The 15,047-nt window shown below is 34.3% G+C and overlaps 1 protein-coding gene across 2 annotated transcripts in view; it reads right to left on the reverse strand.

Annotated features, from left to right (window-relative positions):
* LOC109678430 (cytochrome P450 2C9-like) overlaps positions 1-9,690 on the reverse strand; it is a 28,778-nt gene extending 19,088 nt beyond the window's left edge. The window contains exons 1-2 of one of the 2 annotated variants that reach the window (XM_074078704.1): positions 9,496-9,690; positions 4,928-5,023 (exon numbers count right to left, since the gene is read on the reverse strand). In XM_074078704.1, coding sequence (XP_073934805.1) covers positions 4,928-5,023; positions 9,496-9,675 — 276 coding nt within the window. In that variant the 5' untranslated portion in view covers positions 9,676-9,690. Of the gene's footprint in view, positions 1-4,927; positions 5,030-9,495 lie in introns of both variants that reach the window. The other variant, XM_074078702.1, reaches the window with a different exon arrangement.
* Positions 9,691-15,047: the final 5,357 nt, after the last annotated feature.

Raw genomic sequence — 15,047 nt, forward strand, 5'->3', positions numbered from 1 at the left:
TAAAATATGAAAGGATGCCAGTTGGTAATTTAGCAATAATTTTGTATATGGGTATTTATTTATGTGCCTGGATAAAATATATATTTAGTAGAATAGCAAACAAACAGAAATGATGCTAATATACAGTGAGGCTTAAATGTGACACAAAAATCAATTTTTGCCAGCATTGATGCCATCTTCATAATTAAATCCTTACATAGTCAAAATTATATTTCAAGTTTTTAATAATTTCAAAGGCACTGACAATGTCGTATTCAACCATTACATTAAACAACAACAAAAAGATGTATGAATAAACAAGCAATTTTAGAAACTAAAAAACAAACATCACAAAGACCACAGTTGTTAGACCTGAGGCTGTAACTCACATTCCCTGCAAGGAAGATTTTCAGTTTTAATGGGTTCACTAACATTTTCTGGTTGTGTACTATGGTTCAGTACTGGTTGATTGTTCTTAATCAGTTACTTTCAAAATAAGCATGAATTTGGTTAATAATTGCATCACCACTTAATTTAAATAAAGGTTAGAAAAGTTTGTTTTTACAACCTTTAGAACTAGAGTGATCCCAAGTCTTTATGAGTCCATTATCCTGAACAAAACTGCAGTAATTTATACTGACCCATATAGCTCTAAGCTCCAAAAGTACCACAGTACCACATTGGCTTGTTTTTGAAAGTGCAATTTCAGTACCTTTCTCCACTGAGTACCGTCTTTTTAATTCCTTGTGCTATATGTTGTCTTGTTCTGCTTTTCCTTCCTTATACTGAAATGAGTCTCTTGCTTGGATCTTTCCTTTCATACACTGACAAATAAGAGATATTTTAAATGTAAAAGGGATATTTTAGATCAAGAAGTCTAAACCTTTTTTTTTTTAAGGAATGGCACTTGGTTGCACACTGAAATAAACTGTCACCAGTGCATCAGTATGAAGCCTTCTCTCAAAATCCTGGTTCTCCAACCTGCAGTTTGCTTTCCTCTCACTTATCACTACACCAAACTCTAATCTCAGTCCAAATACTTTGGAGGATTTCAACATTAATCCTTTGATATTTGCAGCGTAATGCAAACCTCATCTTGTATATAGTTGGGAATTTGAACTCATTTCTTAATAAATAATAGAAATTATATTTTCAAGAATGTTGAAGTTCACAGACAAACCTTATGTGAACTACACAGTTCCAATATGAATGTTCCCACACCCACACAGTCTCTCCTATAATCAGCAGCCCTCACCAGAGTGGTTCATTAGATACAGTTGATGCATGAGTACTGACATATTAACATTCAACATTCATATCACATGGCATTCAGCTAATAAGGACAGCACCAAAACAATACAACAATATACTTGATGTTTGTAGATGATAAAATTCCCAGTGAAATATGTTCAAATAGATTTCAACAATTCATTAAAAATATCATATGACAAGGTCAAGTTGCTTTCATCCCAGAGATTACAGAAAAGTTCAAAATATGCAAAACAATAAATTTAATGCAATAAGTAAATAGAATTGAGAGCAAAAATCACATTATCAACTTGATAAACACAGAAAAATCTTTCATCTTTCAACATCCGGTCATGATAAAACCCTTAAAAACTAAGTTCAGGAGGATAATAAATCAACATAAAAGGCTATATTCAACCAAGCTAAAGCTAGTATCATACCATGGAGAGAAAAATAAATGCATTTCCTCTAAAATTGGGGATAAAACATAGGTGACCTCTCTTTTTCAAAATAATACTTGAAATTTTAGCCAGAACAATGAAGCCCACAAGAACACCCTGAAATAAGAAATTCTGCAAGTAATCAATGAGAATCTCATAAAGATGTTACTAGACAAGGTCAACCCAAATGTACAAGAGGCACTCCAGAAATTCCAAGACAACAACAACAAAAAGAATATGAGAAAACACAAAAACAAATAAATGAAATCATAGGAGCCCTAAATAAACACCAAAGTGAAACAAAAAATACCACAAATAAATAAATGAATTAATGAAGAAAATTGACAATGTCAGAGAAGAAGTGACCCATGATATGGAAAACTTTAGAAAAAAGAATGAAACAGAAATACAAAACAAAATAGAAGGCCACTCCAGCAGACTAGAACAAGCAGAAGACAGAATCTCAGAACTTGAAGATAAAATGGAAACTAAAGTAATAACTGAAGAACTACTAGTCAGACAACTCAAGACCTGTGAGAGGAATATGCAAAAATTCAACAACTCCATCAAAAGACAAACCTGAGAATTATGGGCATTGAAGAAGGAGAAGAGGTGCAAACAAAAGGAATTTGTAATATAACAAAATAATAACAGAAATTTTCCCAAATCTGGAGAAAACTATGCCCAATCAGATTCAGAAAGCCTCCAAGACACCAAACAGACATGACCAAAATAGAACTACCCCATGATATGTTATCACTAAAACAACAAGCACAGAGAATAGAGAAAGAATGTTGAAGGCTGTAAGAAAGAGGAAAAACAAATAACATACACAGATAAACCCATCAAAATTACAGCAGATTTCTCAAAGGAAAAGTTAAAAGCAAGAAAAGCATGGAGTGAGGTATTCCATACACTGAATGAAAATAACTTCAACCCTAGGATACTCTACCCAGCAAAATTATCATTCAAAATAGATGGAAAAATAAATGTATTCCATGATAAGCAGAAACTAAAACAATGTATGACCATCAAGCCACCACTACAAAAGATTCATCAAGAAACTCTGCACACAGAGAGTGAAAGCAACAAAAACCATGAAAGGGCAGGCATTACCAAACCACAGGAGAAGAAAAGGCAAGAAAGTAGAGAGTAACATTGATTCAGCTGCACCAAATCAAACCCTTAAAGAACAAAGACAACTAAATGACAGGAATCACCACATACCTATCATTACTAACACTGAATGTTAACGGATTTGATTCCACCATCAAAACACACCTTGACACAATGGATTAAAAACAACAGTAAAAAACATGCAAACAACTGGAATCTGAACAACTTATTGCTCAATGATCAATAGGTCATTTATGATGTAAAAGAAGAAATTAAGTTTCCTGGCAGTTAATGAACATGAAAACATGACTTACTGGAATATATGGGACCCAGCAAGGCACTCCTAAGAGGAAAGTTTATAAGCATGGTGCATATATTAAAAGTACTGAAAGATCTCAAATCAATTACCTAAGGTTACCTCTTAAACTCCTAGAAAAACAAGAACAAGAAAACCCCAAAACAAGTAGAAGGAGAGAAATAATAAAAATAGTGGCCAAAATTAATGAAATAGAAACAAAAAGAACCATAAAAAGAATCAATGAAGCAAAAACCTAGTTCTTTGAAAAAATAAGCAAGCTTGACAGACCCCTGGCAAACCTGACTAAAATGAGGAGAGAAAAAACCCAAGTCAGTAAAATCAGAAATGCAAACCAGAAGATAACAGCAAACATCACAGAAATCATCAGAGACTACTTTGAGAATCTATGTTCTAATAAATTTGAAAATCTTGAAGAAATGGACAAATTTCTAGATATGACCATCCAAAACTGAACCAAGGGGATATTAATCACCTGAATAGATCTACAACCCAAAAAGAAACTGAAGCAGCAATCAGGAGTATCCTAAAAGAGAAAAGTACAGGACCTGATGGATTCACTGCTGATTTTGATCAGATGTTTAAGGAAGAACTAATACCAACCCTCCTTAATATGTTCCATGAAATAGAAAGGGTAGGAACACTACCTAACTCATTTTATGAAGCCAACATTACTCTCATCTGAAAATCAGACAAAGACACCTCCAAAAAGGAAAACTATAGGCCAATTTCCTTAATGAACATTGATGCAAAAATCCTCAATAAAATAATGGCAAACTGAATCCAACACATCAGAAAGATCATCTACCACGACCAAGTCAGCTTCATCCAGGGATGCAAGGTTGGTTCGACATATGCAAATCTACAAATGTAATACAGCAAATTAATAGAAACAAACACAAAACCACTTGATCATCTCAATAGATACAGAAAAAGCCTTCAACAAGATCCAACACCACTTCATGATAAAAGCTCTAAGAAAACTAGGAATAGAAGGAATGTACCTCAACATTGTAAAGGCTATAAATGACAAACCTACAGCCAACATCATACTTAATGGTGAAAAACTGAAACCATTTCCCCTAAAATCAGGAATGAGACAAGGGTGTCCACTTTCCCCACTCCTATTCAACATAGTACTGGAATTCCTAGCCAGAGAAATTAGGAAAGAAGTAGAAATAAAAGGAATACAAAATATCCCTATTTGCAGATAATATGATCCTATACCTTAAAGACCAAAAAAACTCTACCCAAAAACTCCTAGACACCATATACAGCTATAGCGAGGTGGCAGGATACAAAATCAACTTACAAAAATCGTTAGCTTTGCTGTACACCAATGAACAAATTGAGAAAGAATATATGGAAACAATTCCATTCACAATAGCCTCAAAAAACATCAAATAAAAAGGATGTGAATGACCTCTACAGGAGAACTACAAACCCCTGAAGAAAGAGATCGAAGAAGACTACAGAAGATGGAAAGATCTCCTGTGCTCATGGATTGGTAGAATCAACATAGTGAAAATAGCTATACTACTGAAAGCAATCTACATGTTTAATGCAATTTCCATCAAAAATCCCAATGTCTTTCATCACAGAGATTGTAAAATCTACCCTAAAGTTCATTTGGAAACACAATAGACTGCGAATAGCTAAGGCAATACTCAGCAAAAAGAGCAATGCTGGAGGTATCACAATACCTCTCTGCAAACTATATTACAAACCTGTAGCAGTAAAAACAGCATGGTACTGACACAAAAACAGGCATGATGACCAGTGGAATAGAATAGAGGGCCCAGATATGAATCTACACAACTACACTCACCTTATTTTTGACAATGTTTCCAAAAATATACGATGGAGAAAAGACAGCCTCTTCAACATATGTTGCTGGGAAAAGTGGTTTTCTGTCTGCAAGAAACTGAAACTAGATCAATGTTTATCACCCTGTATTAGTTTCAACTTAAAATGGATGAAGGACCTTAATATCAGACCCATCTAAGCAGCATTCTAACAGCATAAATGACATCTGAGCTGCCTCAGAAGTAGAGAAAATGGAAAGAAGAAAGGCAGGTCATTTTTAAGAAGCTATTGGACCCTGGTACTTGCCCAAACACCATCAAGTCACTAAAACATTGTGGTATGGCAGGATACACTACCATGATAACAGAAAATCTTTCTCTTCACCCACTCACGATCTCTGGGCATGAATATTAGATATATAAAACTGCATGTGTGTGCTGAGACACTGACTATGGAAACTCCTTTGTTGATTCTGTCTTCTTTGTACCTGGCACCATAGATAACATGAGGACAAAGACAGAGTTTTCTTAAAGAATTTATATTTCAATAGAAAAGAAATAAATAGCTAAAATCATGGATCCAGGTGATGTGAAATCATGCATGTGACATTGAGGTAACCCATACAGAGGAAGATTTTATTGCCTGTGGTGCTTACAAACAGGGTAATAAATAAATGAAATTGAACAATATTTTGAATTTCAGAAAAGTGTTTTTTGACCAAGAAAATTACATAAGGTAAATATGAACATCAATGGTGCTTTGTAGATTCATGTAAAGTATGTATGGGTGGAGGTGACAACAGGGAGTACAAAGAATGTAACAGAAGAACAGGAAATAACAGAATAGCAATAGGAGCCATAGAACTGTGATGTTTTTAGAAATATATGCTTAGAAACTTCAACTGTCAAACAATCAATTATAATATGGGAATACTTAATAATGTACTTGGCTGAGTAATAATACTGTTAGAATGAAATATTTTTTAAGAACAAAGGAGTACAAAGCCCCTAAAAGCCTTGCTCAGTTCTTTTATTATTCTACTTTTCACAAAATTCTTTTCCATATAATATAATGACATGTAAATTTGGTGCTGCTGCCCTGATGTCATTAGCCTCATTTTATCTCACAAAATAGACAATGATAATCTAATATGCATCTTATTTTAGTCTTTCTTTTCCTTTTAATTTCTCTTGAAATAAAGGAAATGAGAACTGACATCCCTCATTAGCCTTTGTAAGTCTATCTTCCAGAATAATCCACTTTATCATATACTCACTTCAAGGTAGTATATTTGTGTGTATAAGCACATATGTAACTTTACATGTAGCATAGATACACACTCATATATAATATGTATCACATACATTTGTAAGAAATTTAGTAGGTATCTTTATAAAATTGGGATAATACTATGAATTTTTACTATAATTGAGGATTTTTCTACTAAATATGCCAGAACATCCTCAAGATCATATAAATGTAACAAATTTGATTGAATGCTACATAGTTGAGATTCTGAAGTTGTAGACTGCAGGTGTCTCCTTTTCTTAATAAGATGCATTTAAAGTACCTCCACATCCTTTTTGTGGTTTGATTGCTCCATTGTGCCAATAAATATTGCCATTTGCAAATCATTCAATTGGCAGTACCTGATTAAATTTTCATAATAAAAGGACACTGCTGTTCTCAAAATGAGAGAAATGATTGTCAGTATTCTAGAGATGGAGACTAACACAACAACTTTTATAATGTGTATATTATGCAATAGTGTATTATTAGATTGACCAAAATCCACATCATCATCACAATAGATGCAGAAAAGGAATTTAACAAAATTTAACACATTTCACAGGAAAATCAGAAAACTATGAGCAGAAGGAAACTACCCTATAAGAAAATACACTTAGGAAAATTATGAAATTAAATCATATTATACTGTGAAAGAACAAAATCTTCTCTTAAAATCAGCAGGAAAAAAAGATGCCTAGTTTTTCTAATGCTATACAACATAGCACAAGAATACTTAACCATAAAAGTTAGACAAGAAAAAAGGAAAAGTCATTCAAATGTGAGAGGAAATCATAAGAGTATGTGCTTTTGAAGATAACATGATTCTTATACAGAAAATCCTGTAATACACACACACACACACACACACACACACACACACACACACACACAACATCAAAGCCAATAAAGACTTCCATACAATTTCAAGGTCCAAGATCAATGCAAAATACAGTTATTTCCATGTACAACAACTAGGAATAAGTTTAAAATAAAATCAAGGAATTACTTACATTTACAATAGAAATGAAAAGTATAAAATATCTTAAGAGGTAAAAGACTCATACACTGCAAGTTTTTAAGTATTAAAAACAAAGAACAGCTAAATAAATGGAAAACTCTTCCATGTCCAAGTTTGGAAGAATTAATATTGCTAAGATGGCAATATTCCCAAAGTATTCTGAAGAGTCACTGCTACATCTATAAAATTCCATTGGTTCTTTTGCAGAAATGGAAAACCTATACCTCAATTCCATATGCAACTGCAGAGAAAGGTCTTAAGTTTTCAGAATAAAACCTATAAAACTATCACAATGAAAAGACCATCATACTGTCCACCCCTTCTCAAGAAACAAGCCAGATGTGGTGGTTCACAACTGTAATCATAGCTACATGAGATGTATTGGTAGGAGGATTAGAGTCCAAGGCCAGTCCTAGGCAAGTGTGTGAGGCTCTATGTAAAAAGTAATGTAAAACAAAAAGGAATGGAGGTGTGGCTTATGTGACAGAGTTCTGACTTCAAACCTCAGTATGTCCAAAGAAAATGTAAAATACAAGTTTGGGATATGTTCTTGAAATTTAGAAACCCTCCTACTTTGCTTGTATATTATCTAAAATGGCTAATATATTGCAGAGAAATTTAGCTGTTTCTGAAAATGGTGACCATAAAGTTACCATATGCCTCAGAAATTCCATTCCTGGGACTACACACAAGAAACGGAAACATACTCCAAAAGAAACTTAGAGACAAACATTCATAGCTGTTTAATTTATGAGAGTCACAAGGAAGAAATACCACACTTGATCATCCATGAATGGATTAATTTATCTATGAATGTGTTAGTGCATATGTGTTGGAAAAGCAATCAGCCATAAAATGATTAAAGTACTGATGAATGCCACAACATAGATGACTCCCGCAAGCCATCTATTAAGTAGTAGAAGTCAGAGAGTAAAGATTACATCCACTGTGAGCCAGTATATAGAAACTATCCATAAAACAAAAGCCCACCTGGACACAAAGCAAATGAAAGTTTTCTAATGATGGGGTAGAGTAATGGGCAGTGATCATTTAATGGATGTGTTATATTGCTATTGAACATTGAAAATGTTTTGAAACAAATGTGAGCAGGTGATTGTACAATATTATAAACACAATTAATACCACTAAGATATGCACAAAACATGGTTAATTGCATGGCATGTGAGTTTCACCTCAATATTAAATGTTATGACTCAATGAACTGATCTACCTTTTGAGTGCCATCCTTGTCAAAATCTCCACTGGCTTCATGAAAGACATTGACGAACTCATCCTAAGTACAATAATCTGGGATACACACACTGCAATAATTGGAGCTGAGGCTGAAACTCACATCCCCTGCATCTTGCCCTCTTCAAGTCAGGCAATCAGTTCATCCTGGTTCACTAACATTCCTAACTGTGCATTATGGTTTAACATTTGATGACTGCTCTGAATCAGAGGTATTGAAAATAAACACAAAAAGTTAATGATTATACCATCACTTGATTAAAATAGATAGAGGTCAGCATAGTTTGTTTTTACAATCTTTAGAACTTTAGTGACCCCAGGTTTTAACGTAGCTATTGTTTGGAACAAAATAGGCAGTACTTTGCTGCCTGGTTAATATAGCTCTAAACTCTAAAGGGACCACAACAATGTATTTCTGATGATGCAACCTCAAAAGCTGTCTCTATTTGTGTCTATCCTTCCTTTGAGATAAAGTGTCCCTGCTTTGCTTATTCTTCCTTGTGCTACCTGAACATTGCTTTTACACAATGAAATATGAGAAGTAATTTGAAGGCAAAAGGGATCGCTGAGATAAAGTGGTCTAAATGTTGCTTTGGTTTAAAGAATGAGTAATTGAAATATAGTATTGTTACTATGAAATATAGTAACAATACTGTTGCATCAGTAAATGATTTGTCTCAGAATTGTGGTTTTTCTGCCTGCAGTTCATTGACTTCTTATTTCCTGTTCCACAGAATTCTGTTTCAAGTTCAAATATTCAGGAGAGTATCAGGTTTAAACCCTGAGATTCACAGAATAATATGTCTCAGCTGACTAAAATATGGATTAGAGCTTGTTTTTATTAATTAATAAAACTAACATTTTATTAGAATAGTTCTATATTCATGGCAAAACTGAAGTACACAATTCTAGTATGGTCCATACTGATATCCACACAACCTTACCCACATTCAACAACTATCACCACTGATCCAACTGATTCACTCACGCAAACACAACATCCTTCAAAGTTTTGAGCACATAGGACTCACTGTTTGCTGCCAGATCACAGAGTTCTTGACCCGAAAGGGCTCAGGAAAGGAGTAAACAGACAAGACACTTATACAGAGGACCAGAAGGCTGATAACCAACTGGCAATTTTTTTTTGTTTTTGCATCAGGCTTATAAAGAGTACAAAGTAGGAAGTTATACAATGCAAGAAGAGTTTCCATGCTTGCGAAACAGTGCCCTCCACCTGAAAAACAGTGTTCTTGCTCCAATTTCCCAGGTTTCATAAACGAAACCTGGACCCTCCAAGTTTCACTAACAAAACCCAGACCTCCCTGTTTACACCTAGTTTTGCCTGGTTTCACAAACACAAAACCCAAGCCTGGTAGCCAAGGGTATGCACCCTGTTCCTGACCTTTCATAAACAAATACCTTCAGGTTAATGTTTCTCTTCTCCAGACAAAGGGAGCCTCTCCATGTTTCCTCAAAAACTCAGTAAGAGACGTGGTGCACCTGCTGTCTATGACTTTGTCAGTATCCTGCTAAGCCTCAACGACCTTGTCAGATGCAGCTCATGGCTCCCAACACTTTGCAGTACATATTCTATGGATTTTTAGTAATGCAGAATTTCATTTATATGCCATTGCAAATCATTTCATTCTTTTAAAAATTATCTGTGCTCTACCTAATCAAAATTCTCCAAACCCATGTCTAAAAATGATAGTTTTACTGCCTAACACATTTTATGAAGCCAGTATTGCACTTATTCCAAAACCAGGCAAAGACACCTCCAAAAAGGAGAACTATACACCAATCTCTTTAATGAACATTCATGCAAAAATCCTCAACAAAATAATGGCAAACCAAATTCAACAACACATCAAAAAGATCACTCATCACGACCAAGTAGGCTTCATCCCAGGAATGAAGAGGTGGTTCATCATAGGAAAATCAATAAATGTAATAAACCACATTAACAAAACAAACAAAAACCACTTGCTCATCTCAAAAGATGCAGAAAAATCCTTTGATTAAATCCAAGACCATTTCATGATAAAAGCTCTAAGAAAACTAGGAATAGAAGGAAAGTACCTCAATATTGTAAAAGCTATATATGACAAACCTACAGCCAGCATTATACTTAATGGTGAAAAAATGAAACCATTCCCTCTAAAATCAGGAACCAGACAAGGATGCCCACTATCTCCACTCCTATTCAACATAGTACTGGAATTCCTAGCCAGAGCAATTAGGCAAGAAGCAGGAATTAAAAGGAATACAAATAGGTAAAGAAACTGTCAAAATATCCCTATATGCAGATGATATGATCCTATACCTTAAAGACCCAAAAAATCTCTACGCAAAAGCTCCTAGACACCATCAATAGCTATAGCATGGTAGGAGGATATAAAATCAACATAGAAAAATCATTAGCATTTCTATACAATAACAATGAGCAAACTGAGAAGGAATATACGAAAACAATTCCATTTACAATAGCCTCAAAAAAAAAAAAACAAATACCTAGGTGAAAACTTAACAAAGGATATGAACAACCTCTACAAGGAAAACTATAAACTTCTGAAGAAAGAGACTGAGGAAGACTATAGAAAGTGGAGAGATCTCCCATGCTCATGGATTGGTAGAATCAACATAGTAAAAATGTCTATACTCCCAAAAGTAATCTACATGTTTAATGCAATTCCCATCAAAATTCCAATGACATTCATTGAAGAGATTGAAAAATCTACCATTAAATTTATATGGAAACACAAGAGGCCACGAATAGCCAAGGCAATACTCAGTCAAAAGAACAATGCTGAAGGTATCATGATACCTGACTTCAAACTATATTACAAAGCAATAACAATAAAAACAGCATGGTACTGGCACAAAAACAGACATGAAGACCAGTGGAACAGAATAGAGGACCCAGATATGAAGCCACACAACTATAACAAACTTGTCTTTGACAAAGGAGCTAAAAATATATGATGGAGAAAAGACAGCCCCTTCAACAAAAACTGCAGGGAAAATGGGTTAGCAGTGTGCAAAAAAACTGAAACTAGATCCACGTATATCACCGTATATGAATATTAACACAAAATGGATCAAGGATCTTAATATCAGACCACAAATTCTAAAGTTGGTACAGGAAAGAGTAAGAAATACTCTGGAGTTAATAGGTATAGGCAAGAACTTTCTCAGTGGAACCCCAGCAGCACAGCAACTAAGAGATAGCATAGATAAATGGGACTTCATAAAACTAAAAAGCTTCTGCTCAACAAAAGAAATGGTCTCTAAACTGAAGAGAATACACACAGAGTGGGAGAAAATATTTGCCAGCTACACATCAGACAAAGGACTGGTAGCTAGAATATACAAGGAACTTAAAAAACTAAATTCTCCCAAAACTAATGAACCAATAAAGAAATGGGCAAGTGAACTAAACAGAACTTTCTCAAAAGAAGAAATTCAAATGGCCAAAAAACACATGAAAAAATGCTCACCATCTCTAGCAATAAAAGAAATGCAAATTAAAACCACACTAAGATTCCACCTCACCCCTGTTAGAATAGCCATCATTAGCAACACCACTAACAACAGGTATTGGTGAGGATGTGGGTAAAAAGGAACCCTCCTACACTGCTGGTGGGAATGTAAACTGGTACAACTACTATGGAAAAAAATTTGGAGGCTTCTTAAAAAGCTAAACATTGATCTACCATATGATCCAGCAATACCACTCTTGGGGATATACCCAAAAGACTGTGACACAGGTTACTCCAGAGGCACCTGTACACCCATGTTTATTGCAGCACTATTCACAATACCCAAGTTGTGGAAACAGCCAGGATGCCCCACTACTGACAAATGGATTAAGAAAATGTGGTATTCATACACAATGGAATTTTATGCAGCCATGAAGAAGAACAAAATGTTATCATTCGCTGGTAAATGGATGGAATTGGAGAACATCATTCTGAGTGAGGTTAGCCTGGCTCAAAAGACCAAAAATCATATGTTCTCCCTCATATGTGGACATTAGATCAAGGGCAAACACAACAAGGGGATTGGACTTTGATCACATGATAAAGTGAGAGCTCACAAGGGAGGTATGAGGATAGGTAAGACACCTAAAAAACTAGATAGCATTTGTTGCCCTCAACACAGAGAAAATAAAGCAGACACTTTAAAGCAACTGAGGCCAATAGGAGAAGAGGACCAGGAACTAGAGAAAAGGTTAGTTCAAGAAGAATTAACTTAGAAGATAACACACATGCACAGGAAATCCATGTGAGTCAACTCCCTGTACAGCTACCCTTATCTAAACCAGCAAAAAAACCTTGGTCCTTCCTATTATTGCTTATACTCTCTCTTCAACAAAATTAGAGATAAGGGCAAAATAGCTTCTGCAGGGTAGCGAGGCTTAAGTGGGGGCAAGGGATGGGGATGGAGAGGGGGCAGGAAGAAGGGGGGAGAAATAACCCAAACATTATATGCTCATATGAATAAAATTAAAATTAAATTAATAAATAAATGAAAACGATATTTTTAGTGTCTCCAAAGTGTTGCATTTTCCAGAAGGGTATATAGTTGAATATTATCATATGTATTTTCTTCAGTTTGGTTTCTTGTACAACTCATGTCTTTAACACAAAATAACATTGCACTGTGGATGTATCTAAGTTTGTTTATACATAAACCTACTAAAGGATTTTTGCTTGCTTCTAACTTCTGGCTATGATGAACACAGGTGTTATAAATGTCTATGTGCAGAAATTTTGTAGACATAAGTGTTTCACTTATTCAGATTAATACAAATGAGCAGAACTGCTTATCAAATAGGAAGTGTATTCTCATATTTTAAAAAACTGGTGCAATGCCTTCCAGTTTATTAGTATCATTCTCTCTCCCCAAGAGCAATGACTTCCTGTCCCCATTGTATCATAGTCTTGCCTGCATTTGGTTTCATCAGTATTTTGACTTTAGTCATATAACTTTAACAATTTCAATGGAGTTGACAAATTTCTTATTGTTTAAAGTAGGCATCATTTTAAAATTTAGGGTTACAGTCCTTTATCAAATATGTCATTTTCAAATATTTCTTCTAGTAATTACTTTTCCTGCTCATCCCCTAAATTCTGTCTTTTGCTGACTAGAAGTTACTTTTATTAGTTTAATGAAGCCTAGTTAATCAGTTTCACATTCATGAATAGTTCTTTTATGCTGTATTTGAGAATGCATTGCAAGTCCAAGATGTCTGGATTTTCTCTTATGCTGTCTTCTCATAATTTAAAGTTTTGTCCTTTACATTTATATTTCCGAGCTATTTTGAGTTGTCCTTTGTGAAAGGTGTAAGATCTATGAACAGAGTCGTCTTTTTGCATGTGAATGTCCAGTTTTTTCCTGATAAATTTTTTTAAAGACTATCCTACCTTCATTCAATTGCTTTGGTCCTTTCATCAAGACTCAATTGACTATATATTTGTAAATATATTTTTGTGCATTATTTGCTCAATATCACATATTCTTGACAACTATTATTGATAATGAATAGACCTCAGATAAGGTAGATTCAGTCCTCTTACTTAGTTTACCTTTTCAGGCTATTTTTTAAATCACCAGGTTTTGTTTTCTATTATTTTGTCAGTAAAGGTCTAAGTCAAACTACAACTACCTAAAATCAAATTTCCTTGAATTTTTATTGATGTTGCATTGAATCTATACCTCAAAGAAGACTGACAGCAATAATGAGTCTGTATCCATCAACCAGGAATATCTCTCCACTCAGTTAGAGCTTCTTTATTTTCTTTATTAGAGTATTGAAATTTTTTCTCAATGACCTCTTTATGTCCTGTCAAGCTAATAACCAAGAATTTCATATTTAGAGGGTTTATTATAATTCATATTGAGATTTTAATTCCAAAGTCCAATTTTGTATAACTAGAATCTAGCAAAGACTGATGGATCTATTTTAACATTGTATCCTACAAACTCACCATAGCTGATCATTAGTTCAAGATTCAAGAAGTATGTTGTTATTGTTCTGTTGTGTTATTTGGGTTTGGGGTATGTTTTCTTGATTCTTTGGCATTTTCTACTTATATTATCTTGTGATCTAATAACAATAACAGTTTTATTTCTTCTTTTCAAATAAGTGTAAGCTTTGTTTCCTTTTTTGTTACTGCATTAGTTTAAAGTTCAGTACAATGTTAAATGGAAGTCAAAAGAGAAGGCATCTTGCCATTTTTTTTTGTATTTTGCAAGGGAAGCTAGGCCTTCTAAGTGACTGGGATTATAGGTATGCACCACCATGCCTGGCCTCTGATCTTCTTCATATAAGGAAACTTCAGATCTGATTGATAATCACAACTTGTCATTAATGTCCTTATTTTTTATGTCTTTATAAATCAGTTTTGCTTGGAACGTACGTCTAGAAATTCATCCATTTCTCCTAGCTTTTTCAATTTTTTGGCATTTAGTTGCTCACACTAATCTCTAATGTTCCTTTGTATTTCAATTATAATATTTTCTTTTGTAGCTATAATTTTATTTATTCATATCTTCTCTCATTTAGTTTTTTTATTGACTT

Source organism: Castor canadensis, chromosome 7 (genome assembly GCF_047511655.1).
Source record: "Castor canadensis chromosome 7, mCasCan1.hap1v2, whole genome shotgun sequence".
NCBI lineage: Eukaryota > Metazoa > Chordata > Mammalia > Rodentia > Castoridae > Castor > Castor canadensis.